Source organism: Elgaria multicarinata, chromosome 10 (assembly GCF_023053635.1).
Source record: "Elgaria multicarinata webbii isolate HBS135686 ecotype San Diego chromosome 10, rElgMul1.1.pri, whole genome shotgun sequence".
Taxonomy (NCBI): Eukaryota; Metazoa; Chordata; class Lepidosauria; order Squamata; family Anguidae; genus Elgaria; species Elgaria multicarinata.
This window is the reverse complement of record NC_086180.1, coordinates 2,611,364-2,638,188: the sequence shown is the minus strand read 5'-3', so window position 1 is coordinate 2,638,188 and position 26,825 is coordinate 2,611,364. Positions and strand designations below refer to the sequence as shown.

Here is a 26,825-nt window from a genome sequence, read left to right as displayed (position 1 = left end):
ACAAAATACATCACATAGATAGAAATTGCATATTGGAAGATGAAATCAATAACTAAAATCATGAAGGACCTCAGACATTATGAAAAGTACGGGAGAATAGCCTGTTGTCTCAAAGATTGCGTCTGTTTGGAGACAGAGTTCCTGAACTTGGGTGCTACCCCAGAAAAGACCTTTTCCCTGCTTACCTCTCCACCTGCCTAGTATCTGAAGGTGGGCGCACCTGGAGAAGCCCCACTGAAGGAAATCTTACCAAAGGGCAGGCAGATTCACATGGACCAAGGTAGCCCAAATTGTTTAATACGGATGGGTTGATTTAATCTTTGATCGGCTCTATTTATAGACTACTCTTCTGCACAACACCCAAAATGATATGCAACCCCAATAGAGTCAAATGTAACATCAGGAACGAAGGACATAAAAGAGCTATTAAAATACCAGAGAGTTCCACCAAAGTACTGCAGAAAGCAGCAAGGGCATCCTCTGGAAGTGAACCCCCCTCCCAGTGCTGGATGGGCACCCCCCCCCCCGCACCAAACCCAATGGTGCCCCCAAGTGCAATCCTTTAGGAAGAAATTGTTGCAATTCATGGATGCAGAAGAAAATTAAGGAGAGTATTCAGGGACACAGCTAGAGTAAGGGTTAAACTTTTTCTTGATCCTGGAGATCCCCATTTTATAGTGGTGGAGAATATTATGTATTCATTTCAGAGTTTTGTATAGCACTTTTCCAAAACTCAAAGCAATTTATCTGTGAAAAGAAACAAAACCCTGATACGTAAAATTTTAAATCTAAAGCATCTAAAAACCCAATAATGCATGGCTAACTTCTTCTATGGGACAACTCCATTGGGGCCCTAAAAATGTGATGTAAGTCCTTTGTTTCTCTAAGAAAGTATTGCTAGGACTGCAATCTTGGGCCCATTTCGCAGAAGTTCACATGGCAAAACTGTTACTGGAGTGTACTACTTTAGACAGTGGGTGAGAAGTTCTGTACAGACTTCTTGTAATGCAAGAAAGCAGGGGAAAGAACAGCCTGGTGGGTTTTTTTCCCCACTGAACAAGGAGCGTTTAAACATCAACATGCTTTACATTTACAACACCTTGTTCATTGTGAACGCTGCAAGGCTGTTTAGCGACAACTGCCATGGGTACAACATGGAGAAAGTAAAGTGTGCTTAAGCCCCATTGAAATCAATAGGGCTTAAGTGTATTTGTATCATTCTCAAGAAGCACCGACAAAAAACCCGCATCCCCTCCATCACTGGACAGAAGAAAGAACAATGCTTGTTTTGCACTAACTGGGCCCGGGCGTCACAATATGGCAGGACGACTGACAACCCTGAGAGCGCATTCATGTGCCTTAAACGTACATACATTTGCAGCTACGAAAGATTTCATTGCCCAAAACCAGAAAGTTCGGAATTTCAGAGTTCTGTGCACGCTAACAAAGTTTTGTGATCCAGTTTGCAAATCAGGCAGGAGCCAAAATTGCGGACTGGTGGTTAGCTCCATTATTGTCCCTCTTCTGCCATTTAATCAATTAAAGCTTCGGTTGATTAACTGATGGGGCTGCTTTAGGGTGCTATATTGGTGTTAGCGTGTGCCCAGAAGTGAGAAAGGGGGATTTAAAAGGTTTCCCTTCAGACAGCGAGTTTTGCTTATTAAGCAGCAAATTTTACTACATTTCTTTTGATAGCATCAAAGCACTTAGGTTGAGTTTTTTGTGATATGTAGACGTATTTAAATATAATTAATGAATGGGTTAAACGCTGGGCTAGTAATCCATGAACAACATTGGTGTTTTTTGTTTTTGTTTTAAAAAATGACCAGCACTAATTATTACAAATTCAGTACTGGTAGCCCCCTCCCCCCCCCCCCCGCTTTTTCTTTTTCTATTTTAAAAAGGAAGGAAGTAAAAAAAAAAAAAAGGGACAGTTTTGTGGGTTTTTGGAGCAGAACAAAGCTTCTCTGGTGAAGCAAGAGAGCACTTTGTAGAGGAACCCTTAAGCTTGTCTGAGAAGGGGGACCCACCCAACAGATGCCAGGGGAAGGGGAAGGAGGGGGCTGGCGGAGGGGAAGCAATTAGCGATTTGGTGTCGTTGGGCTGGTTGTCCCCTTTGTCAGCACGGTCAATTTCCTCTGCTCCTTGCCCACGCAGCCCACCCCCACTGCCTGCTCCCTCCTGCCCCATGGGAGTTAATAGTACACAATTGTCAGGGTTAATTCAGATTGCCAATGATGGGAGCTGTGAATTTGAGGAAGAGGGAGGGTGGACAGAGGCCGGGCTCAAAGGCCTGTGTGTGTGTGTGTGTGTGTGTGTGTGTGTGTGTGTGTGTGTGTGTGTGTCTCACACACACTCACTCACACACACACATTTTTTTTCTTCCTTTAATTTGCGGAATCAACAATCATGCCCAACAGCTTTTCATCCACCTTTCCGCCTTCTCCCCCTGACTCTCTTCACCTCTGCAAAGAAACCCCACAGCCCACCCACTCTGCCCTGCCAGGAGGACTTAAAGGCCCTTTCTTTTTCGTAACAACTCAACTCCTTAATGATCTGAATTGCTGTTTTCCGGTGGTGGGTCTTCCCTTCCCTTTTTCGTACGTGCCTTTATTTTATTTTATTTTATTTTATTTTATTTATTTTTTAAAAAAAGAAATCGTAGCCTTCCGTTGGACAGCATTCACCACAGTGGGCAACTCCGTCTCACAACACCCCTTGCTTTTCCTCCCGGAATTTGTCCATTAGCACATGTTCCGGGCAATAATTTGAACTGGATTATAATTTCTGCCGGTTATTGGCTTTCGTAAATTTGAGAAGCCAGTTCCACATTCCATCCAGGCCTTGGTGTGTGACAACCCACGGCATTGTGCATGTGACAGCACATGCCACAAAGGTGGGCAGCAGGTAAGCTTCATTGCCCCCATTTATTTCCAATGAACCACCTAGCAGCACCTGGTTCAGGTGGACCTTGGTCTGATCCTGCAAGTGGATTCTGTTTTCCTGGCACCAATTATCTGTGCCTGAATTGCCCGGAGATCCTGAGCAAGACAAAATGTTAAGCAGGGATAATGGAAGTCTCTTGCAGGCCACGCCAAACTGAGCTTGCTTTCTTCTTCTTCTTCTTCTTCTGCTTCTGCTTCTGCTTCTGCTGCTGCTTCTGCTTCTGCTGCTGCTTCTGCTGCTTCTCCTTCTCCTCCTCCTCCTCCTCCTCCTTCTTCTTCTTCTGTTTACTTCCAAGGTTCTAAGGGTTGTTTTGGTGGTATTAATCACAAAAACTAACTCCCATCAATTATGATATTTTCCCAGTTTCCAGTTCGATGTCATTTCTTCTAGGTTAAAATCAGTGGAACGTGACAGTGCTCTGAGGCAACATTACCAAGCTTTATAACACAGTGGCCCCATTCAGAAGACACCTTAAACTACGGCTTTAACCACTGTGGTTAATCCAGAAAGCCGGGCTGTGTTCAGAAGACACCTTAAACCACGGCTATAACCACGATGAATAAAGCAAAAAGCCTTACTCACCATGGTTAAAGCCATGGTTTAAGGTGTCTTCTGAACACAGCCCGGCTTTCCGGCTTAACCACCATGGTTAAAGCCGTGGTTTAAGGTGTCTTCTGAACACAGCCCCGCTTTCCGGCTTAACCACCATGGTTATAGCCTTGGTTTAAGGTGTCTTCTGAACACAGCCTGGCTTTCCGGCTTAACCACCATGGTTATAGCCATGGTTTAAGGTGTCTTCTGAACACAGCCTGGCTTTCCGGATTAACCACCATGGTTAAAGCCATGGTTTAAGGTGTCTTCTGAACACAGCCCGGCTTTCCGGCTTAACCACCATGGTTATAGCCGTGGTTTAAGGTGTCTTCTGAATGGGGCCTATAAATAATGATAAAAGAAAGCTGTAAGTTGATGGCGAAAGGCCGGAGGGCGGGGGAAGCACTCTGCAAGACAGGATGCTGGGAGTCAACAGCAAAGCGTGTCATCAGAGAGACCTGTGTGACACGTAACCTTCTCTGCACCTCCAAAGTTAGTTAGCTTGATGCCTGCAAGTGCAATGGAGTGCTAAAGACAGATTCCTCTGCCAATTCGGTTGGCTTTTGTACATGGAATAGGAGGGGCACCTCATTTGAGTAGTGGTTGGAGCCAAGGCAAAAGGGGTGGAGTGAAAAATACACACACCCCCAAAAGCCAACCTATTGTAGCTTGAAGCTCTTCCTGCAATAACTCGGCCTTAGCAAAAGTATTTTGACCTTTTAGCATGGGGTGGAGGGGAGCTGCACAAAAAGTGGGGAACTACCAAACGGGGAAGGGGTGGGGCCATCTGGGAAACCCTGGAGGGCCAGATTGGGGCCTCAGGAGAGCAGGATTTGGCCCATGGGATCCAAAATCAGCAGGAATAGGCCAGCTGGCACAGTTCTTAGGGGTGCCCTTTGGAACCATCTCTGAGAGGCACGGCTAGGGTGACAGTGCGGCACGTAGGGGAGGCTAGTCGGTTTTCGGTCTGATCCAGCCGTCCTGTTCTTTGGTTCTCAGAAGCGCTCTGCGTAGCCTCGCATGGTTCTTCTCAGCTCAAGACTTTCAGGAATTCCCGACTCGTCATTTCGGGCTGCGCAGTCTTGGGGCGAAGGCCTGGACTGAAGGCCCCGTAGCTCCGTCCCGCCACGGCAAACCCTTTTCCTTTGTGGATTAGCACGGCAGACAACACACCGTGACATTTTGAAACGTGCTCAACTAACCTTTCACCCAGTCGCTCTGCTGTCACGGCAAATGATGTCACCAGAATTCTCAGTGCAACTAGGTGTGTGAGTGTGTGTGTGTGTGTGTTGGGGGTGATGAGGAGCAGTAATCCCACGTTAATTACACATTAGGCAATTTGGCCCACGGTGGGGGCAGTCAGTGGTGGTGGTGTGTGTGTGTGTGTGAGAGAGAGAGAGAGAGATTAAATGCACGGTGATAGAAGAGAACCTGTCATAAACGATGCCAGCATGACAGTAAAAGGATGCAATCTTTAAAATGGAGGAAGAGGGAAATATCTCCTTGCAGAAGCAACAGTGTGTGTGTGTGGGGGGGGGGTGAGAATCACCCCAACAAAAGGAGCATATTTGGGACATGCCCAAGCCCCTCGTCTTCTTGCCCTCTGTCCCCTCACAGCAGGGGCAAGCTAGGCCTCAGCGCACAGATGTGTGAGCTCAAGGAGGCCGGACCTTGCAGATTCCTACTGGGCAGGTTATGACCTTTACAGAAATGGTGGCTGTACGTGTCAGGCCTAATGGGGTTGACGCCAGGAGACATGGGCCAGGCCGGAGGGGGAGGGGAGCTGCCCACGAAAACGCGCCTTCCTCGGAGAGGCAGCAAGGCCTGGCTGCCGCGGCTGGAGCCGGTTCTGGGACACCGTGGGGATTTCGAAACGGAACAAAAGAGGAGATAAAATAACACAAACGGTTTGGGTTTTCCGCGTGTTCGGTTGGGGACCCGGAGGCTGCCCGGTCTTTGCCAACAACGACAGCTGGGGGGCTGTTTGGAAGGTACCAGAAGGATGCTAACCAAGCCTTCTAAAAGAGGATGGTTACTGCAGGTGTGCGAGACCATGAAATGAGTTAAACTACCTGTTTCCATGAAGTCTGTTTCTAAGTTACAGCAGGCGGCTCAGCCAGCGTGAGACCAGTTATTTCTTACATTATAAAAGAACTTGAGTTGTGGTAAGAGTCATGGTGACATTGGATGCAATGGAAAAGGTCTGTTGAACGGGGACTCTGCGTATGGCACTACTTGTGGCCATATGCTTTATGCAGACTAAAGAAAGACCCTTTAAAAAGGAACATTTTAAAAAGTAGTTGAAGTTTGCAGTTTTACGAACATAAACTCACATCCTGCAACCTTGTAGGGTGCATAAAACATCAAGTGAGAGCCCCATTTCTCCCTCACCATTCTCCGTGTCCATATTGTTTTAGGTATTACGATGCAATGCCTCTTTGAGAAGAAAATCAATCTGCCGGAGGGGAAAACTATTCAGTTTTATTCACAATTATCCCGTGAAGTGTAAAAGGAAGGTGGGGGGGAGGAGAGATGGAAATTTTGGAAAACTAAAAAGGAACCAAATCTGGAAGGAATTTCCCATCATGCTGAACAATTCATTTCCCCAATGATTCTCTATAAAGACACCTTTCTTGCGTTTCTGTGTGATAATGTAGAAACAGATCAGTTAATTTTACATACGCTTTCTTATCCCGAAACTAAGCTTATAGTCAAATAAGTGCAAATATTTTAGTTTTTATCAAAAAAAAATTAAAGTGCTCCCACTTCCCAGGGTAAATTATTTATTATTTATTTATTTTATTTATTGCACTTATATACTGCTCCTATAGCCAGGGCTCTCTGGACGGTTTACAGAAATTCTAAAATTAAGATTAAAACGAGTAAACAAAATTTAAAATTATAAAACACAGAACATACACACATAAAGCATTAAACACCGTTAAAAAACTAAACATGTGGGTGATTAAGATGTGCCGCCATATGCCTGGGCAAAGAGGAAAGTCTTAACCTGGTGCTGGAAAGATAGCAGCGTTGGCGCCAGGCGAGCCTCGTCAGGGAGATCGTTCCAGAGTCTGGGGGCCACCACCGAAAAGGCCCTGTCCCTCATTCCCACACTCCGAGCCTCTCTCGGAGTAGGCACCCGGAGGAGGACCTTAGATGCTGAACGTAGTGACCGGGTGTATTCACGTCGGGAATATAAAAGATAATAACCTGGAAACAAGCCGCTACCATTTGAGAGAGGGGAAAACAAAACCGGTCATTTCACATGAAACGAACAAGATTTCATAGTATATCACTCAGCAAGCCAAACGAGCTAATCAAAGCCAGAAATTATTTGCCCTGGCAAAGGAAAGCTGGAAATATTAATTTTGGATAGGCTACATCAATTCCTTCCTTAACTCTATAAATCCTAAAATTTGTATAATTTATATAAATCCTAAATTTGTATAATTTATGTCAATCCTAAATTTGTATAATTTATGTACAAACTCCACCATGCTTTAGGTCCCGTAAAGATGCTGTTTTAGGGCTGCTCAGTCTTTGACAACCTTAGATTTTGGGGCAGGTGTAGTGATGCCATGGGACTGGCAAACCTTACAAGACATCTAGGAAATAGAAACCAAAGGCACAGTTACAAGATGGGGGATACTTGGCTCATCAATACTGCAAACGAGAAGATCTGGGAATTGTTGTAGATCACAAGCTGAATATGAGCCAGCAGTGCAATATGGCTGCAAGAAAGGCAAATGCTATTTTGGCCTACATTAATAGAAGTATAGCTTCCAATTCACGTGAGGTACTGGTTCCTCTCTATTCGGCCTTGGTTAGGCCTCATCTTGAAGATTGCGTCCAATTCTGGGCTCCACAATTTAAGAAGGACACAGACAAGCTGAAGCATGTTCAGAGGAGGGCAACCAGGATGATCAGGGGTCTGGAAACAAAGCCTTATGAAGAGAGTCTGAAAGAACTGGGCATGTTTAGCCTGGAGAAGAGAAGACTGAGGGGAGACATGATAGCATTCTTCAAATACTTAAAAGGCTGTCACACAGAGGAGGGCCTGGATCTCTTCTTGATCCTCCCAGAATGCAGGACACGAAATAACAGGCTCAAGTTACAGGAAGCCAGATTCTGGCTGGACATCAGGAAAAACTTCCTGACAGTTAGAGCAGTACGACAATGGAACCAGTTACCAAGGGAGGTGGTGGGCTCTCCCACACTAGAGGCCTTCAAGAGGCAGCTGGTCAACCCTCTGTCAGGGATGCTTTAGGGTGGATTCCTGCATTGAGCAGGGGGTTGGACTCGATGGCCTTGTAGGCCCCTCCCAACTCTACTATTCTATGATTCTATAAGACAAAATCAGATACCAAGCCAGGGCTCAGCAGGGAAGACCTTCTTCACAGTCCACATAGTCAAGCCGCAGTATTCGCTGTCACAAGATGTGGTGCTGGCCCCCAATTTAGATGGCTTTAAAGGGGATTAGACAAAGTTGTGGAGGGTGAGGTTATCAAGGGCTACTGGTTACAGTGGCTGTATTCTACCTCCAGGATCAGAGATAGCATCTCTCTGAACACCGTTGCTGGAGAATACATAGTGGAGCAACTCCCTTCCTAATGAAGAAACATTACAACATCTGGGACTGTTCAGGTTAGAAAAAGAGGGGTTAAAAGGAGACCTGATAGAGGTGTATAAAGTTATGCCTGGTGTGGAGAATGTGGACAGGGAGACATTTCCCCCTCTCTTATAATGTTAGAACCCAGTGGGGTCATCCCATGAAGCTGATTCAAAGGAAGAACTTCTTCACGTAGCGCAGAGTTAAACTATGGAACTCGCTACCACAAGATGTGGTGATGGCCACCAATTTGGATGGCTTTAAAAGGGGGTTGGATAAATTTCTGGAGGAAGAGGCTATCGATGGCGACTAGTCCTGACGGCTAAGTGCAACCTCCAATGCCTAAGGCGGTACGCCTTTGTATGCCAGTTGCTGGGTGCAACAGGGTGATGTTTGTGAACCGCCCAGAGAGCTTCGGCTATTGGGCGGTATAAAAATGTAATAAATAAATAAATAAATAAATAAATAAAATGTTGCACTCATGCCCTGCCTGTGGGCTTTCCAGAGACATCTAAGTAGTCCCTGAGAGCTCCATCACACCTCCTCCTCCCCCTCCGTTTCCTTAGCGAGTTGAGCGCTGGGCACTTTCACACCTCTGCGTTGTTGCGCCATTTCAGCTCATGTATTTCAGCTCCCGCCACGCCCTTTACATTCTCCTTCTCCTTGCATTTATTTTTTATATATATTTTTATTTCTGGGCAAATACAGTAGTACGGCAGCCTGAAATTGCACAGTTACAGTAAAACGACACACGATGCTTTCCCCTAAGATCATATTAAACAATATAAGTGAAGAGAAGGTATTATAATTAGTTTTTGGAGAAGTTTGTGGTCAATGTTGGCATGGCAACAGGAAACCGGCATTATTCTGGTCAGGAAACCTAGACATGCTTACTCAGGAGTAAGAAACATAGAGTTGAATGGGACCGAGTCTGGGCATGAGCGACAGCAGCCTCACTCGCCTTCTTTGTGGGGTGTTCAGGTGCCCTCTCTCCCTCCCCCCCTCATGGTTGGGCAGATGAGCGGAGCTGCCCCGCCCTCCTCTTTTGTCAGTGAGACACCCCCCCTTCGACACATACGCCCCCAACAAAAAACAAGATGGTCCGATATAGCACAAAGACAGCAATACATGGGGACAAAGGAGCGGCTTTATTGCGCATGGAGGGGGGGGGGAAACTGGACATTCCCCGCTCCAAAATAAGACGGAAAAGAGAGGGGAAGAGGCGAGATGAGCGCAGGACAGGGATGACGTCATGTGAGTCCCGCGCTGCAAAGACACATACCAGGCACGGCGAGAGCGCGATGGAGCTCTGAGTAAAGCAGGATGCTGGGTTACATGCCTCTTTGGTCTGATCCAGCAGGGCTCTTTCTGTGTTCTTACGTTCTAAGGATGTAGCCCAGGGGTAAAAGGGTAGAATTAGAGATGTGAAGTCTTGGGGAAGTGAAGGCAGGGTGGATCAGGAAAAATAATTTCCCACTGGGGGAAGTTCAACCCAAAGATTTTTCACTGGAAAAATTGGGAATTTGGGGAAACAATACAAAATAAACATGTTATGCAATATTTGAGTGATTTTTAAAAAGTGTTTTTTTTAAAAAAAAAATGGTACTGTTGCAACCCCCTCGAGACCCAAGATTTAGAGTTAGTCATTTGGAGAATAGCTGACAACCCTGAAATTTAAACTTGCCAGCCTGTGGTCCTGAGAATGGACCCCACATCCTGTTCTCCTAATCTATTGCCGCCTGTTGCCCCTTGTGCCAGGAGCTCCTGCCCAGATCATCTGTGTGGTGTCCTCTCTCTCTCTTCCTTTAACTACTCCTTTGAAACCCAACTTTTCAGACACTTAGCCTGTTCCTTAACCCCTCATCCCCAGTTAAATCAAAGCTTAAATATGTGTTACCCTGACGTCTTCTGCTCCTCTTGCCTTCTTCCCACACTCTTGTAATACAGGTTGTAATCTCCCTGGAGCAACAGGGACCTGTCTTGGTCACTTAGACCGCTGTCACTGTACAAAAAAATCAGAGGCGAAGAGAGAGCTCCTACATGGAGGAGGGCCTTTTTGACTATTCAGGGAACCCTGGTGTGTATTTCTCCTTCTCATGCAATATCTTGATCATGGCTAACCTGTACATGCCCTACTCTTTGTTTTCTTACACACACACACACACACACACACACACACACACACACACCATCTCAGCACGTTTTGGCTTTTGGCTGTGTTCCACTTGGATGGCCCAATCATGGCCCAATATGAACCTACCCGTACACTGCGCTCAACATCTAAGGTCCGCCTCCGAGTGCCTACTCCGAGGGAAGCTCAGAGGATGGCAACAAGGGAGAGGGCCTTTTCGGTGGCGGCCCCTGACTGTGGAATGATCTCCCCGATGAGGCTCGCCTGGCGCCAGCATTGTTATCTTTCAGGCGCCAGGTCAAGACTTTTCTCTTCTCCCAGGCATTTAACAGCATTTAACAACGCTAAGTTTGTTTTTTAACGGACCCCAGAACTGTTGTTTTTAAATGGATACTGTTGTTTTTATACTGTTGTTTTTATTTTTAAAAAAATTATATACTTTTAATGTTTACTGTTTTTAACTTTTGTAAACCACCCAGAGAGCTTCAGCTATTATTATTATTTTTATTATTATTAATTTATATAGCACCATCAATGTACATTTATATACCGCTATGGGGCAGTATATAAATGTAACAAATAAATAAATAAATAAATAAATAAGTTCTCTTTTTTTTCTTCTTTTTTCCACAGCCTACTGGACCGTATGTGGTGTGAATGGACCACTGGTGGTACTAGACAATGTTAAGGTACAAGGCAGCTGCTTATATGTGGGGTTTGTTTTAAGGGGAGGACTGCTTACACCGAAATGAAAATCTGAATTAGCGCTTCATCCCACCTACCCGTTTCCCACGAATTATCCCAATAGTGTAAAGATGCCGTTGTTGCTAGCTAAACCACACCCCGGGTGGCAGCACTCCTAAGGTCCTTTGCATACCAGGAAAAGGATTTAAGGGGGAGAAATGTAAAAAAAAAATCATTAAAAAATCAACGGATGACCCAAACCAATTCAAATTTGGTATGCTTAAAGCCCTCCTTAATATCTATTACTGTGCCAATTTTGATGTCTTTAGCTTTAAAACGTATGCAGATGTAAGCATTTGTTTAATTTGTACTTTAAACATAGCAAATCCTCCTGCACCCCCAGTGGCCGCTCGGAGAACAACAAAAGATTCGCTCCTAAAGAGGTAGTAAAATAGGTCGGTTCTTTTGGCTAAGAAGCACAATTAAGGCAGGATGCAAGGGAGTACTTCACAGTAAAAGCAGATTATAAACTGGAAAACTTTGGAGTCCTTTGCACGCAATTCGCTGTGATTGCACAGTATAACCCTGGTGTGTTGAAGCTATTATCCATCAAGGGCCCCTAAATGGCCAACCATGCAAAAAATACATTTCATTTGCAAATTATGACACAGCAGGGAGGCAAAGCAAGTCACAGGCTGGTGCTCTGGTACATCTACCGGCCTTCTCCAAACTGGTGCCCATGCTGACAGTTGCAGTCCCAAAATGGAATAATGTGGGGTGACCATTTGAAAAGGAGGACAGGGCTCCTTGTATCTTTGTTATACTGAAAAGGGAATTTCTGCAGGTGTCATTTGTATATATGGAGAACGTGGTGAAATTCCCTCTTCATCACAACAGTTAAAGCTGCCCTCTTTAAAATCTGGCCACTCTAGTATAGCTCCTGCACCTTTGACTGTTGTGATGAAGAGGGAATTCCACCAGGTTCTTCATATATACAAATGACACCTGCTGAAATTCCCTTTTCAATGCAACTGTTAAAGCTACAGGAGCCCTGTCCTCCTTTTCATAGGGTCACCCTAGCTAAACAGCACACAACTACTAGATAATCTAAGCAATGTCAGGTAAAGGGGTTCATAGATTTTTATAATGCCATAGTTAAACTCTACAGAATCACATACTTTTATGAACCTCCCAGAGAGCTTCGGCTGTGGGGCGGTATATAAATGTAATAAATAAATAAATAAATAATAAGCGTAAGTATACATATATTTATATATATAATCCGAAAGCAAATATACATGAGAAAGGTTGATAGATATATGATAGCAATAATATTCGATAACTGAGCAAAGCAGAATGTGGTTTTTTTTCAGTAACAAAGCAAAACAACATTTACAAGCCTCCGGTTTCTTTCAACCTGACATTGCTCAGGTTTTCTAGCAGTTCTGTGCTGTTTAGCATTATTCCACTTTGGTATCACCAGCTGCTGCCTTCTGTATTGTGATTCGTGGCGGTTGCAGTCCAACACGTCTGGAGGGCGCCAGATTGGGTAAGGGGGTGAGACCGAGATTAATGGGTAGGGTGACCATATGGAAAGTTGGGCAGGGCTCCTGTATCTTTAACAGTTGTATAGAAAAGGGAATTTCAGCAAAGTAACCAGAAACACAAGCAGGCAGGGCTCCTGCAGTTTTAACTGTTGTGATGAAGAGGTAATTTCACCAGGTGCTGCTTGCATAGAAAGGGCACCCACTGAAATTCCCTTTTCTATGCAACTGTTAAAGATACAGGAGCCCTGTCCTCCTTTCCATATGGTCACCCTATTAATGCAGGACAGGCCAATCAATGGCTACCAGTCACAATACATCTAATGGAGCTTCCAGCCCAAAGTCATCCCTCCAGCCTTTGCTGTGATGACAGCAGAAGTTCTGGAAAAGTTGGGAAAGTTTTGCTGTCAGCAGACCTCTCTTGTAGCTCTGATTATGTTTCCGCTCTGGGGTGTAAATCTAGAAGGGCGTCCCTACAGTCAGAGGAATTCTCCTTTAGAGTTCTACTGGGGTAAAGTTAGACGGAGGCATCTGTGTAGGGAGCTTAACCAGGTCTGTGGGTCACCTAGGCTTACCTGTCCTTCTTCAATATTATTAGGTAAGTGAAAATGTATTGGTTTGAAAGAGTGACCTCTAGTGGCCAAAAAGACTCACACCACTTACAACCTTCAGTAGCCCAGAGCATGGAGAAGTATTGTTGTTGTTTATTCATTCAGTCGCTTCCGACTCTTTGTGACTTCATGGACCAGCCCACGCCAGAGCTTTCTGTCGGCTGTTGCCACCCCTAGCTCCCCCAAGGTCAAGTCTGTCACCTCCAGAATATCATCCATCCCTCTTGCCCTTGGTCGGCCCCTCTTCCTTTTGCCTTCCACTTTCCCTAGCATCAGCATCTTCTCCAGGGTGTCCTGTCTTCTCATTATGTGGCCAAAGTACTTCAGTTTTGCCTCGAATACCATTCCCTCAAGTGAGCAGTCTGGCTTTATTTCCTGGAGTAGGGACTGGTTTGATCTTCTTGCAGTCCAAGGCACTCTCAGAATTTTCCTCCAACACCACAGTTCAAAAGCATCTATCTTCCTTCGCTCAGCTTTCCTTATGGTCCAGCTCTCGCAGCCATAGGTTACTACGGGGAATACCATTGCTTTAACTATGCGGACCTTTGTTGTCAGTGTGGTGTCTCTGCTCTTAACTATTTTATCAAGATTTGTCATTGCTCTCCTCCCAAGAAGTAAACGGCTTCTGATTTCCTGGCTGCAGTCAGCGTCTGCAGTAATCTTTGTACCCAGAAATACAAAGTCTGTCACTGCCTCCATGTTTTCTCCCTCTATTTGCCAGTTATCAATCAAGCTGGTTACCATAATCTTGGTTTTTTTGAGGTTTAACTGCAACCCAGCTTTTGCACTTTCTTCTTTCACCTTCGTCATAAGGCTCCTCCGCTTTCAGTCATCAATGTGGTGTCATCTGCATATCTGAGATTGTTAATGTTTCTTCCTGCGATTTTAACTCCAGCCTTGGATTCGTCAAGCCCAGCACGTCGCATGATGTGTTCTGCATACAAGTTGAATAGGTAAGGTGAGAGTATACAGCCCTGCCGTACTCCTTTCCCAATCTTAAACCAGTCCGTTGTTCCGTGGTCCGTTTTTACCGTTGCTACTTGTTCGTTATACAGATTCCTCAGGAGGCAGACAAGATGACTTGGTATCTCCATACCACCAAGAACTTGCCACAGTTTGTTATGATCTACACAGTCAAAGGCTTTAGAATAGTCAATAAAACAGAAATAGATGTTTTTCTGGAACTCCCTGGCTTTCTCCATTATCCAGCGGATATTGGCAATTTGGTCTCTAGTTCCTCTGCCTTTTCTAAACCCAGCTTGTACATCTGGCAATTCTCGCTCCATGAATTGCTGGAGTCTACCTTGCAGGACCTTGAGCATTACCTTGCTGGCATGTGAAATAAGTAGCACTGTCCGATAGTTGGAACATTCTTTAGTGTTTCCCTTTTTTGGTATGGGGATATAAGTTGATTTTTTCCAGTCTGATGGCCATTCTTGTGTTTTCCAAATTTGCTGGCATATGGCATGCATCACCTTGACAGCATCATCTTGCAGTATTTTAAACAGTTCAGCTGGGATACCGTCATCTCCTGCTGCCTTGTTATTAGCAATGCTTCTTAAGGCCCATTCAACCTCACTCTTCAGGATGTCTGGCTCTAACTCACTGACCACACCGTCTGAGCTATCCCCGATATTATTATCCTTCCTATACAGATCTTCCGTATATTCTTGCCACCTTTTCTTGATCTCTTCTGTTTCTGTTAGGTCCTTGCCATCTTTGTTTTTGATCATACCCATTTTTGCCTGGAATTTACCTCCGATGTTTCTAATTTTCTGGAAGAGGTCTCTTGTCCTTCCTATTCTATTGTCTTCTTCCACTTCCGCACATTGCTTGTTTAAACATAATTCCTTATCTCTTCTGGCTAACCTTTGGAATTTTGCATTTAATTGGGCATATCTCCCCCTATCACTGTTGCCTTTTGCTTTCCTTCTTTCTTGGGCTACTTCCAGTGTCTCAGCAGACAGCCATCTTGCCTTCTTGGTTTTCTTTTTCTTTGGGACGTTTTTTGTTGCCACCTCTTGGACAATGTTGCGAACTTCTGTCCATAGTTCTTCCGGGACCCTATCTACTAACTCTAGTCCCTTAAATCTATTCTTCACTTCCACTGCATATTCATTAGGAATATTAGTGAGCTCATATCTAACTGATCTGTGGGTCTTCCCTATTCTCTTTAGTTTGATTCTAAATTGTGCAATAAGAAGTTTGTGATCTGAACTACAGTCAGCTCCAGGTCTTGTTTTTACCGTCTGTATAGATGTCCGCCACCTTTGGATGCAAAGGATGTAGTCAATCTGATTTCGGTGTTGGTCATCTGGTGAAGTCCATGTATAAAGCCGTCTTTTAGGTTGTTGGAAGAAAGCGTTTCATTTTGTTCTCCTAGACCATGCTTAAATGACATCTGGAATTACAGGACTACCCACCTTGGCATTCCAGTCTCCTGTAACGAAAATAACATCTCTTTTTGGTGTATTTTCCAGTAGGTGCTCATAGAACTGATCTACTTCTGCTTCTTCAGCATCTGTGGTTGGGGCATATATTTGGATCACTGTGATGTTAAATGGCTTACCCTGAAGTATATAATTGGGCAAACCAGCATTTTGGGAAACTTAGCTATTTTTAGGGGTGGGAAGGGTTGGGGAGAAGTTGTTGCACACTTAGAGTCTAATGTATATAAGAACCCAGTAGCTATGGGCAGACACTATGTTCATTAGAGCAAGTGCAAAGATTTAAATTAAGCCCCAATTCGGCCCCAGGACTTCTTTAGAATGAAAAAAAAACACAGCTCCAGATGCTTTTGAACTAGGGTGACCCTATGGAAAGGAGGACAGGGCTCCTGTATCTTTAACAGTTGCATAGAAAAGGGAATTTCAGCAGGTGTCATTTGTATATATGGAGAACTTGGTGAAATCCCCTCTTCATCACCACAGTTAAAGCTGCAGGATCTATACTAGAGTGAGCAAATTTAAAAGAGGGCAGGGCACCTGCAGCTTTAACTGTTGTGATGAAGAGGGAATTTCACCAGGTTCTCCAAATATACAAATGACACCTGCTGAAATTCCCTTTTCTATGCAACTGTTAAAAACACAGGAGCCCCGTCCTCCTTTTCATAGGGTCACCCTATTTGAACAGTACAGGGTTGTGAGCATTAATGGGTGGAGCTGGTAGGTTAATCAACTAGAGCTTTAGCTGATCAGTAGGTGAAATAATTGGTGGGCTGAGAGTTAAAGTTACACTCATTCCCTTCTTTTTATCTACGCTAGCGATATAAATAGTGGAGTGCTCTAATAATAGTCTGTAATAATGAAGAGGTTGCATTTGAACATGCACATAATGCATTTCTGTGTACTCTTAAAGAACCCCAAACAACATTTGTGGATTTGGGGAGTAAGGTGAACCCCAGCACCTCTCTCATCAGAAATTAATCACTAAGTCAGAGGACCTGGTTAAAAACAACAATACCTTTACAATGAGATTCTATATGTGTCTACTCAGAAGTAAGCTCCATTGAGTTCAATGGGACTGACTTCCAGGTAAGTGTGTATAGGATTGCAGCCTGAATGCAATTAAAAGCTCAGTTGGAAGTCCTAATTAAATATAATAAGAAAAGGCCTGCTGTAGCATCAGACCAAGGTGGGTCCTTTAAACAGGCCTTTGGTTCCCAACAGCCAGACGCCTCTGAGAGGCTTACCAGGAGGGCATAAAGGTGAATTTCCTCTGTTGTTTGCCCCAGCAGCTGGAGTTCCAAGGTGTACTGCCTCTGAACATGGAGGCTTCCTTTTCATAGAATCATAGAATAGCAGAGTTGGAAGGGGTCTCTAAGGCCATGTAGTCCAACCCCCTGCTCAATGCAGGAATCCACCTTAAAGCATCCTTGACAGGTGGTTGTCCAGCTGCCTCTTGAATGCTTTTTGTTATCCTTGCTTAGCCTTCCCTAAGCAGGTGCCCTCCAGATGTGTCCTATTACAACTTCCATCATCCCAAATCAACTGGGCACTGTAATCTGACACACCTGGAGAGCAGCCGCTTGGGAGGGCTGCCCTAGGCTGTAGTACAGCTTGGTAATTTTAGACACACACCCCAGGACTTAAAAGGTCTGTTAGCTGTGGCCATGTGGATTCGGTTGTGAAGCACACAACTGCTTCGCTTCACACCTGACTAAAGTTTCTTTTCATCCCCTACCACTATTCCATGCTTTACATCTCCTTTTACATTCCTGATATACTGATAACTGGCAAACAGAGGGAGAAAACGTGGAGCCAGTGACAGACTTTGTATTTCTGGGCGCAAAGATTACTGCAGACGCGGACTGCAGCCAGGAAATCAGAAGACATTTACTTCTTGGGAGGAGAGCAATGACAAATCTTGATAAAATAGTTAAGAGCAGAGACACCACACTGACAACAAAGGTCCGCATAGTTAAAGCAATGGTATTCCCCGTAGTAACCTACGGCTGCGAGAGCTGGACCATAAGGAAAGCTGAACGAAGGAAGATGGATGCTTTTGAACTGTGGTGTTGGAGGAAAATTCTGAGAGTGCCTTGGACTGCAAGAAGATCAAACCAGTCCATACTCCAGGAAATAAAGCCAGACTGCTCACTTGAGGGAATGGTATTCAAGGCAAAACTGAAGTACTTTGGCCACATAATGAGAAGACAGGATACCCTGGAGAAGAGGCTGATGCTAGGGAAAGTGGAAGGCAAAAGGAAGAGGGCAAGATGGAGGGATGTTATTCTGGAGGTGACAGACTTGACCTTGGGGGAGCTAGGGGTGGCGATGGCCGACAGAAAGCTCTGGCGTGGGCTGGTCCATGAAGTCACAAAGAGTCGGAAGTGACTGAATGAATAAACAACAAAATACAGTTTTTGCCAACCAAGATTTATTTATTTATTTTAAAAAAGAAGAAATACTCTGCATATGTGCCAAACTCATTTGAATTATAGCATCACTACGATGGCGGGAATAAAACGGAGCTGGCTTCCGCTGCCTTCCTGCCTTGCTGTTCTTTGGGTGGTCGATGGGAGGGGGGATGGGATGGGCTACGGGCTCCTGGACTGTGGCCCCAAGGTCCTGCCTTAGCTGCACCGCTGGCCCAAACATTCCCATTGATTGCCACAAAGGATCATACCGGAGTGTGCCGGAGCAGATGAATGCAAGTCGTTGAGCCCACTTGCTTGGAAATGAAAATCAAATTAAAATCAAATTAAAATCAAATTAAAATCAAATTAAAATTAAAAGCCATCGAGCCCACTTGCTTGGCAATGAGTTCCATTAAAATCAAAGGGACTTAGTTCCAAATAAATCTGTTTCGGCTTGCTGAGTGAAAAACAGTAGGAATGCAGAATGGACCTAATTTCAGCCATCGGCTGTTGCCCCAAAGCAGCCGGGCTGACAGGTCCTGTAAGCAGGGCTGGGATGGCGCCAATTAGAAGGGCGGCGTTCCGCACTCAAGGAGTGAATGTGCTCCAGAACGCATTAAAGCACACTTGGGGCTTTGCTGGGCTGTGCCCACTACAATGCATGGTTTCTATAGTGCCTTTCATCCTGATACGTGCAGGAGGGGGATTAATGAGATCAATTAAAGAGCTGGATCACAGAGATGTCCCCCACCCCACCTTGCCTCTTAGTAGCGGAGCTTAAAGTCCAAAGTACAGGCTCAGCAGAAGCAAGGCATGTTCGCAAGGAGGACGCCGGCTGAACACAGGGACGTGTGTCGATTCTGAAAGACAGATGTTCCCTGGGGCTGGCTGAAGCCAAAGAAAGCCTCCATGTTCAAAGGCAGTATACCTCGGAGTACTGGGTTCTAGAGACAAACTACAAGGGTTGGGCTCCACCGTCATAAACCTGCTTCCAAGTTTCTTGCTGTTGGGTGCAGCTTGGGGTGGACCTTGGGGCCAAAGTGCAGCAGACCCCCACGTAACCACCCAGAGGGGCAGGTGAGGAGAACGTCAGAAGCAAACACCTTTTATCCCTGGAGCCATAGTGGTGCTGTGACTTAAATGAGTTTAAAATGAAGAACTGCACATGCTCAGAGTATTATTATTTTATTTTAAATCAGATACATTTCATTTCATTCTTTATTGTTTGTAGCCAATGGCCATCACAACATCATAAAACATTAAAACATTAATCTGATTAAAACCGTTGAAACGGTAGGACAAGTTAACACATTAAGCAAAATAGAGCAGCAATAAAACACGTTATCTTGAATCAATGCCATACTCTTTGTGTTATTGTCTACCTTACGCAAGGTCAGAATCCAGACCCGCCACAAAAGCTATCCTTAACTTTAATGCTGCTAGGGCAAATAGGGCCACCCTGTAGCTCACAAAGTTGTCCGTGTCTGCCAGCAACCACCTGATTTTGAACTCTTCCGTGTGGCCTTCAAGGAAGTTTAGAAAGGGGAGGATGAACTTGGTCCGTGGTGATTTATAAAAGTGGCAGTGAAGAACATAATGAGCCAAGTCCTCAACTTGGCCTGCTCCGCATATGCAGAAACGCTCACTTACGGGACAGTTACCATATCTCCCCTTCAGGAGTTCCGTAGGCATCTGTTGAAATCTTAATTGCATAAACGTTCGCCTGACAGGGGGAAAGGTTAATTCCTTGAGATATGAAGCCATTCTGTGATCCTGCTTGAACTTAGGATACCAGATGACCAACTTACATTTCCTAACCGGTTCAAGGTCGATCCCAATATCATTACTGAATATTATATCACGGATTTGGCAAACAGGTAGGGCGTGTAAGGTGGTGACTGAGAGAGGTGAATAGGATGACATCAAACTTCTACCAGTACGCACCCATCCCTCCCTATCCTGTAGGTCCAAAAAGCACATTTTTGCCAGGTGTTGCTCAGGCATCAGGCAGAGGTTTTTCATGTAAAGAATGACAGATTTATGTACACGAGCTCTCAGGGAGGGGATGCCTATTTATTTTAAATCAATGTTGGCAAACAGTTGTGCTGGTGTGGTGGTCCTAACATACGAGGAACGTAGGAGCAGTTGTAAAGCATGGAATGGAGAGGCATGCTTCACAACTGGATAAATGTGTCCATTGGACTCGGTGGCCTTGTAGGCCCCTTCCAATTCTGCTATTCTATGATTCTATGACTCTATGATCTAAAGCCTCCCCCAACCCATATGATGATTAAATCATGGGTCTAAAATTGCCTAGCTACACCACTGGTCAGGTGACTTACTAACCCTTTTATTTTGAATTCCTTGAGGGTGTCAGTGAGCATCCATTAGACATCCAGCACTTGAATTTCCAAAAAATCATTCGTCAAGTCCCTTGCCAAAGTCTCCGGAGTAAGGAACATAGCAGTTATGAGCTAAGAGCTACTATTTGTTATCATTTATTACGCTTCCATGCCGCCTTTCCTTCAAGGAGATCAAGGCGACGTACGTGGTTCTCCTGACCATTTTATCTTCACAACAACCCTGTGAGGTAGGTTAGGTTGATAAATAGTGAGTGACTAGCCTAAGGTCACCCGGTGAGGTTCGTGGCTGAAGGGGGATTTGGTTTGTGAGTGAGGATTTGTACCTGGGGAAATTATGGAACAGGAGCTGGTTAAGCCATAGCAAGCAGAGTGAACACAGGACAAAAAAATGCACAGCTTTCACAATGGGCAAGAAAACCAGCTGGGTCCCCAAGGACCTGGTGCTATTTTGTTTGCTCATAAATGATCTGGAGTAACAGAGAAGCGATCAAGTTTGCAGATCGCACCAAATTGTGCAGGATGGGGAAAGACTGTAAAAGGAAGAATCTTTCCTAAGTGGGTGAACAAGCGGGCAGCCAAAATGCCCCCCCCCCCCAAATGTGGTTCAATATAAACGAGGTTCAGCAGGGCAATAAAACCCTAACTGCATATCGGATCTGACTCTCCCTCATCTTCCTTTTTGTACTGGCAAAATCTGCCTTTCTGTACTGGCAAACGAGTCCCTGAGTACAGAAGACACACGAATGCCGTCACTTTGAATGGAGCACCTACATAACTTTCTTCCACCATGGAATTCATAGGAATAGAGGAAGCTGCCTTGGTCCATCTAGCCCAGGCTTGTCGACACTGGCTGGCAGCCATGGCTCTCCAGCGTTTCCAGCCCTACTTGGAAATGCCGGGATCGAACCTGGGACGTGCTACATGCAGAGCGGAGGCTCTACTCACTGAGCTACATCCCTTCAGGCTGGTACTTGCGGGCTTCCTAGGCAGCCTCCCACCCAGGCACTGATCAGCTCCAGAGTTGCTTCACTGCAGCAAGGTCACAGCCTCCTGCGCCCTCAGACCAGGCCCTGGGGCATCTTAGTGGCAGAAGTGGTGGTCTTCACACATGCAATTCATAAATCAAGGCTGTTTGCATGCCTCTTGAACTCGAGGACAGATCCCTGAATTCACAAAGTAAAGTATGAAAGTGTCCTGCTCACTTCCTTTATGTTTTAGCACATCTAGCTCAGCCTTCCCCCAACCTGGTGCCCTCCAGATGTTTTGAACAACAATGCCCAGCATCCCCAGTCACGATGATGAGATGATGGGGTTTGTAGTCCAACACATCTGAAGGGCATCTGCTTGGGGAAGGCTAGATTAGGATAGCAAAGTGAAGCTTCCATGTTCAAAGGCAATACACCTTGGAATTCCAGATGCTGGGGCAAACGACAAGAGGAAATACACCTTCATGCCCTCTTTATATGCTGGCTGGGGCTATTGGGAGTTGTAGTTCAACACATCAGGAGGGCACCAGGTTGGGAAGGCCTATTCTAGCTTGCGTTCAATCAGTCTCAGCAGTTCAACTCAAGCTTGTGCCTCGCCTAAATGTCTTGTCTCTTCAGACATTTTGGGCCAGATGTTGGCAAAATAGGTTTGCAAGAACTGTTGGAATTAACTGGGATGGCCACTAGCCACTGAGATACATATCCAGCGTGAACTTGGAGGATCTTCCTGACCGTAAGATCTGTACAACAGGGAACAGTCAACCAACGGAAGCTGTGGGTTTCCATCGCTGGAGGTTTTTAAGAAGAGATTAGGCAGCCACCTCTCATGGATGGTTTAATTGGTTTTCCTGCACATTGCAGAGGGTTGGACTGGATGATCCCTGTGGTACCCTCCAACTCCACAATTCTATGATTCTAGGTTTCAGCTCTTTGGGAGAGCAATGCCAATTGCCCTCCAGATCGCCATCTAATAACTTTTGCTTTCTTCCTCCTTCCAGTTCGCCCAGTATGCCGAGATTGTCAACTTCACCCTCCCGAATGGCACCCAGCGGAGTGGGCAGGTCCTGGAAGTGGTGGGGTCAAAAGCAATTGTCCAGGTGGGTGAGATACATGACCCAGGACAGGAGTCTTAGACAGACTCATAAGAACATCAGAAGAGCCCTGAGGCTGGATCAGGCCGAGAGTCCATGTAGTCCAGCACTCTGTTCACACAGTGGCCAGGCAGCCGTCGGCCAGGGATGAACAAGTAGGACATGGTGCAACAGCACCCTCCTACCCATGTTCCCCAGCAACTGGTGTATATAGGCTTCCTGCCTCAGATACTGGAGGTAGCACATATGCACTCAAGTTAAACCAGGGCCATCTGGAGCTTAACCTGACACCTGTTCTGAATGCTCAGGATCTTGGAATTGTTGTAGATCGCAAGCTGAATATGAGCCAACAGTGCGATATGGCTGCAAGAAAGGCAAATGCTATTTTGGGCTGCATTAATAGAAGTATAGCTTCCAAATCACGTGAGGTACTGGTTCCTCTCTATTCGGCCCTGGTTAGGCCTCATCTAGAGTATTGCGTCCAGTTCTGGGCTCCACAATTCAAGAAGGACGCAGACAAGCTGGAGCGTGTTCAGAGGAGGGCAGCCAGGATGATCAGGGGTCTGGAAACAAAGCCCTATGAAGGGAGACTGAAAGAACTGGGCAGGTTTAGCCTGGAGAAGAGAAGATTGAGGGGAGACCTGACAGCACTCTTCAAATGCTACAGAGGAGGGCCAGGATCTCTTCTCGATCCTCCCAGAGTGCAGGACACGGAATAAAGGGCTCAAGTTAAGGGAAGCCAGATTCCATCTGGACATAAGGAAAAACTTCCTGACTATTAGAGCAGTACGACAATGGAACTAGTTCCCTAGGGAGGTTGTGGGCTCTCCCACCCTAGAGGCCTTCAAGAGGCAGCTGGACAACCATCTGTCAGGGATGCTTTAGGGTGGATTCCTGCATTGAGCAGGGGGTTGGACTTGATGGCCTTGTAGGCCCCTTCCAACTCTGCTATTCTATGATTCTACGATTCTATGAACTAGTTGCAATTACCTTTGAATTTTCACTAATTTTGCTTATCCTCATTGTACCACTGGGGAATGGAGACTGAGACGGGGGAAAGACCCACCTGTCAGCCAATTTGCAGGTCACCCCTAGCCACTGTCCGTGGTGCAATCTTTCTTTGCCACGGGTGAATAGTGAGTGGCTATGGACAGACACGCCTCAGCTCAATGGAACTTCCACCTTCAGGAAGCGTCTGCCACTCTAGACCAGGTTCCGGGGCCAAAAAGAGGACAACTGGCATCTTCTTGCCAGTGCTTATTTCAGCTTCCCAGATTTGATGCACCCATCTGCCTACTCTTGAGTATTGGATGCTACTGGGTTAGATGGGCCCCCTGCGCTCTGATCCAGCAAAGATTATGGCTGACCAAGGACTTGAACCCAAGCCTCCTGGCTGCAAATCCAACACTCTAAATTTGTGTGTGGTTTTTCACTTTATATCTTTATTGCTTTGGGTACTGTGTGGGTGATATATAAGTTACATCCTATTCATACTCTCTTGAGAGCCATCTCTGGAAGAAAACACAGATCCGTCAGGAGGCTATTTTTCCAGGGTGTTCCCCTTCTCTTCCCAGCCGTGCCAGCAGATCCAACACAGGGTCCACCACCAGCATCCACTGGGTGCACATCCGTTCCTTACAGCCTCAAATGTTACAGGATGCCCTTAGGACAAGGAGAAAGCTTCCCTGGTCCCCTTGAGATGGAAGCATGCTCTTGTTTGAAGGTGCTGCGTGGCCGAGGCGGCAAATTTTGCACTCAGTTCAAAGACTTAATTCTCATGCACGTCACTGGGATTTAAAGATCCTGGGATATTTTGCTCCACCACCACCACCACCAATTTCACATACCGAACCCAGTCAGACTGGCAACTGAATCTTAGTTTAAGACCAGTGGTGGGACAAGATCCTGCCTAATGGTAGGGCTGGCCCTGAAGCTTAACTATGTACAAGATCGCAAGACGGCTCCTTTAAAAGATGCTGTCTGCTCTAGCCCCTAGGAATAGGAGGATACTTTTCAGCCCTGATGCCAGGAGTAAGGTGATCAGATCTTTTGCAGGGAAGAATGACACTCTTCAAATAGCACTCTTCAAATACTTAAAAGGGCCAGGATCTCTTCTCGATCCTCCCAGAGTGCAGGACACGGAATAACGGGCTCAAGTTACAGGAAGCCAAATTCCAGCTGGACATCAGGAAAAACTTCCTGACTGTTAGAGCAGTACGACAATGGAACCAGTGACCTAGGGAGGTGGTGGGCTCTCCCACCCTAGAGGCCTTCAAGAGGCAGCTGGACAACCATCTGTCAAGTACGCTTTAGGGTGGATTCCTGCCTTGAGTAGGGGGTTGGACTCGATGGCCTTATAGACCCCTTCCAACTCTACTACTCTATGATTCTATGACACAGAGACTAATGGTGAAATCCTGTGCATATTTACTCAGAAGGAGGTCCTGCTATGTTCTGTGGGACTTACTCCCAGGTAAGCATGGATAGGTGTGCAGTCCTGGGCGGGATCTACACTACTGCTTTACAATGGTTTATAACAGTATTCTTGGGAGGAGAGCAATGATAAATCTTGATAAAATAGTTAAGAGCAGAGACACCACACTGACAACAGAGGTGTGCATAGTTAAAGCAATGGTATTCCCTGTAGTAACCTATGGCTGCGAGAGTTGGACCATAAGGAAAGCTGAGCGAAGGAAGATGGATGCTTTTGAACTGTGGTGTTGGAGGAAAATTCTGAGAGTGCCTTGGACTGCAAGAAGATCAAACCAGTCCATACTCCAGGAAATAAAGCCAGACTGCTCACTTGAGGGAATGGTATTCAAGGCAAAACTGAAGTACTTTGGCCACATAATGAGAAGACAGGAGACCCTGGAGAAGAGGCTGATGCTAGGGAAAGTGGAAGGCAAAAGGAAGAGGGGCCGACCAAGGGCAAGATGGAGGGATGATATTCTGGAGGTGACAGACTTGACCTTGGGGGAGCTGGGGGTGGCGACGGCCGACAGAAAGCTCTGGCGTGGGCTGGTCCATGAAGTCACGAAGAGTCGGAAGCGACTGAACGAATAAACAACAGTATTGACAACTGTTTGGGCCCATGACACATTCCATATACCATTTTCAAACTGTTTTCAAAGTGCTATCTCCTGCACGGTGTAGATCTGGCCTTAGTTATTGCAGTTCAATCACTCCTAAGATGTCTGTATCTGCAGGATTTGAAGTGAATGTTTAATGTTCTTGAACTACAAGCAAAGGGTCAGTGCCCAAGTCACCAGGGCGGGGTTTTAAGCCAGCAGCATCCAGTTCAACACAAGTACGTGGAAGTACAATTGCCATAAATATATAATGGGCTAGAGTGATAGTGAGAAAGATACTGACATTAAACTTGGCAAAGCAAATCGAAGGCTGGCATCATCTGAGATCTCAGGAAAGCCGGCCTTCTTCGTGGATCGAAAGCTCAAGTCAGATATAACACAACAACCCAAAGAGAGGGTTTTCTTTGTACTGCTAGGTCACGGAAGGAGACAGCACAGAGTAGAAGGGTGCTATTGCTGCTGTGGGGTGTCAGGGAGCTCTCTTGACGGAGGGAGACAGCACGGGTTTTCTGGTTTAGGCTCACTAAGCCCGCCCCTGTGCCCAGCCCTCTCACTCGACTTCCTCGACCAATCCAAGGTCACCTCCCACCCGGGAACGCGCCCCCCAGCACAGCATCAGAAGAGCTGTGCTGATCTCACCCTTGTAGGAAAAGTCGTGGCTAAGTCCCCGGCTTTTTTCCCTGTGTATCTTCGCCTCTTTGCCTCGTGGTAGCTCCGAATCAGCCGCTGCAACATATAACCGACATGGCACCGATTCGGAGCCACCGCAGGGCAAAGACAACGTTTAGACAGCGCAGGAGAGTGTGCATGCCATGATTTCCAAAGGAGCACAGAATGCGATGTTGGGCACAGAATTCAATGTGTAAGCATGCCGGTCTTTAAAAAGCAGGTTTCTAGCCCCTAAGCCCTCCCCCACCCCTGCCTCCTGAGCCCTCTTCCTTCCCTCTCAGCTGCCAAGCGTCTTTTGCCTCTGTTTTGCTCCACTCAGCTTCCCCTGCTCACTCCAACACCCTGCCTGTGTCCAGTCATCCGTCCAGATTGACCTGTCGAAATCTGGCAGCTGAAGCTGTTCCGGGCACAGAGATACACTGATGAGAATAGCTTTACCTGATAAATGTCTGTGCATCACCTGGCTGCTGTTAAAGGCACTGGAGCGGTGACAGTAAATAACAAACCAGAAAACATTGCTAACCTTAACCCATGAGCCCTGTGTACAGTTCGTCTTCCAGCCAAACTTTCTCCAGCAGCTGCATTGTTTTATCAACGCACTCTGACTGTCCCTAACTGCCCCCCTCCCGGCAGCATTCAGAATGTTTGTG

General features: G+C 45.9%; 1 protein-coding gene across 1 annotated transcript in view; it reads left to right on the top strand.

Annotated features, from left to right (window-relative positions):
• Window positions 1-26,825, top strand: part of ATP6V1B1 (ATPase H+ transporting V1 subunit B1) — a 77,002-nt gene that overhangs the window by 11,662 nt on the left and 38,515 nt on the right. Inside the window, exons 2-3 of the mRNA XM_063135272.1 lie at window positions 10,914-10,969; window positions 22,325-22,423. Of these exons, the coding sequence (XP_062991342.1) occupies window positions 10,914-10,969; window positions 22,325-22,423 (155 nt within the window). The remainder of the gene's footprint in view (window positions 1-10,913; window positions 10,970-22,324; window positions 22,424-26,825) is intronic.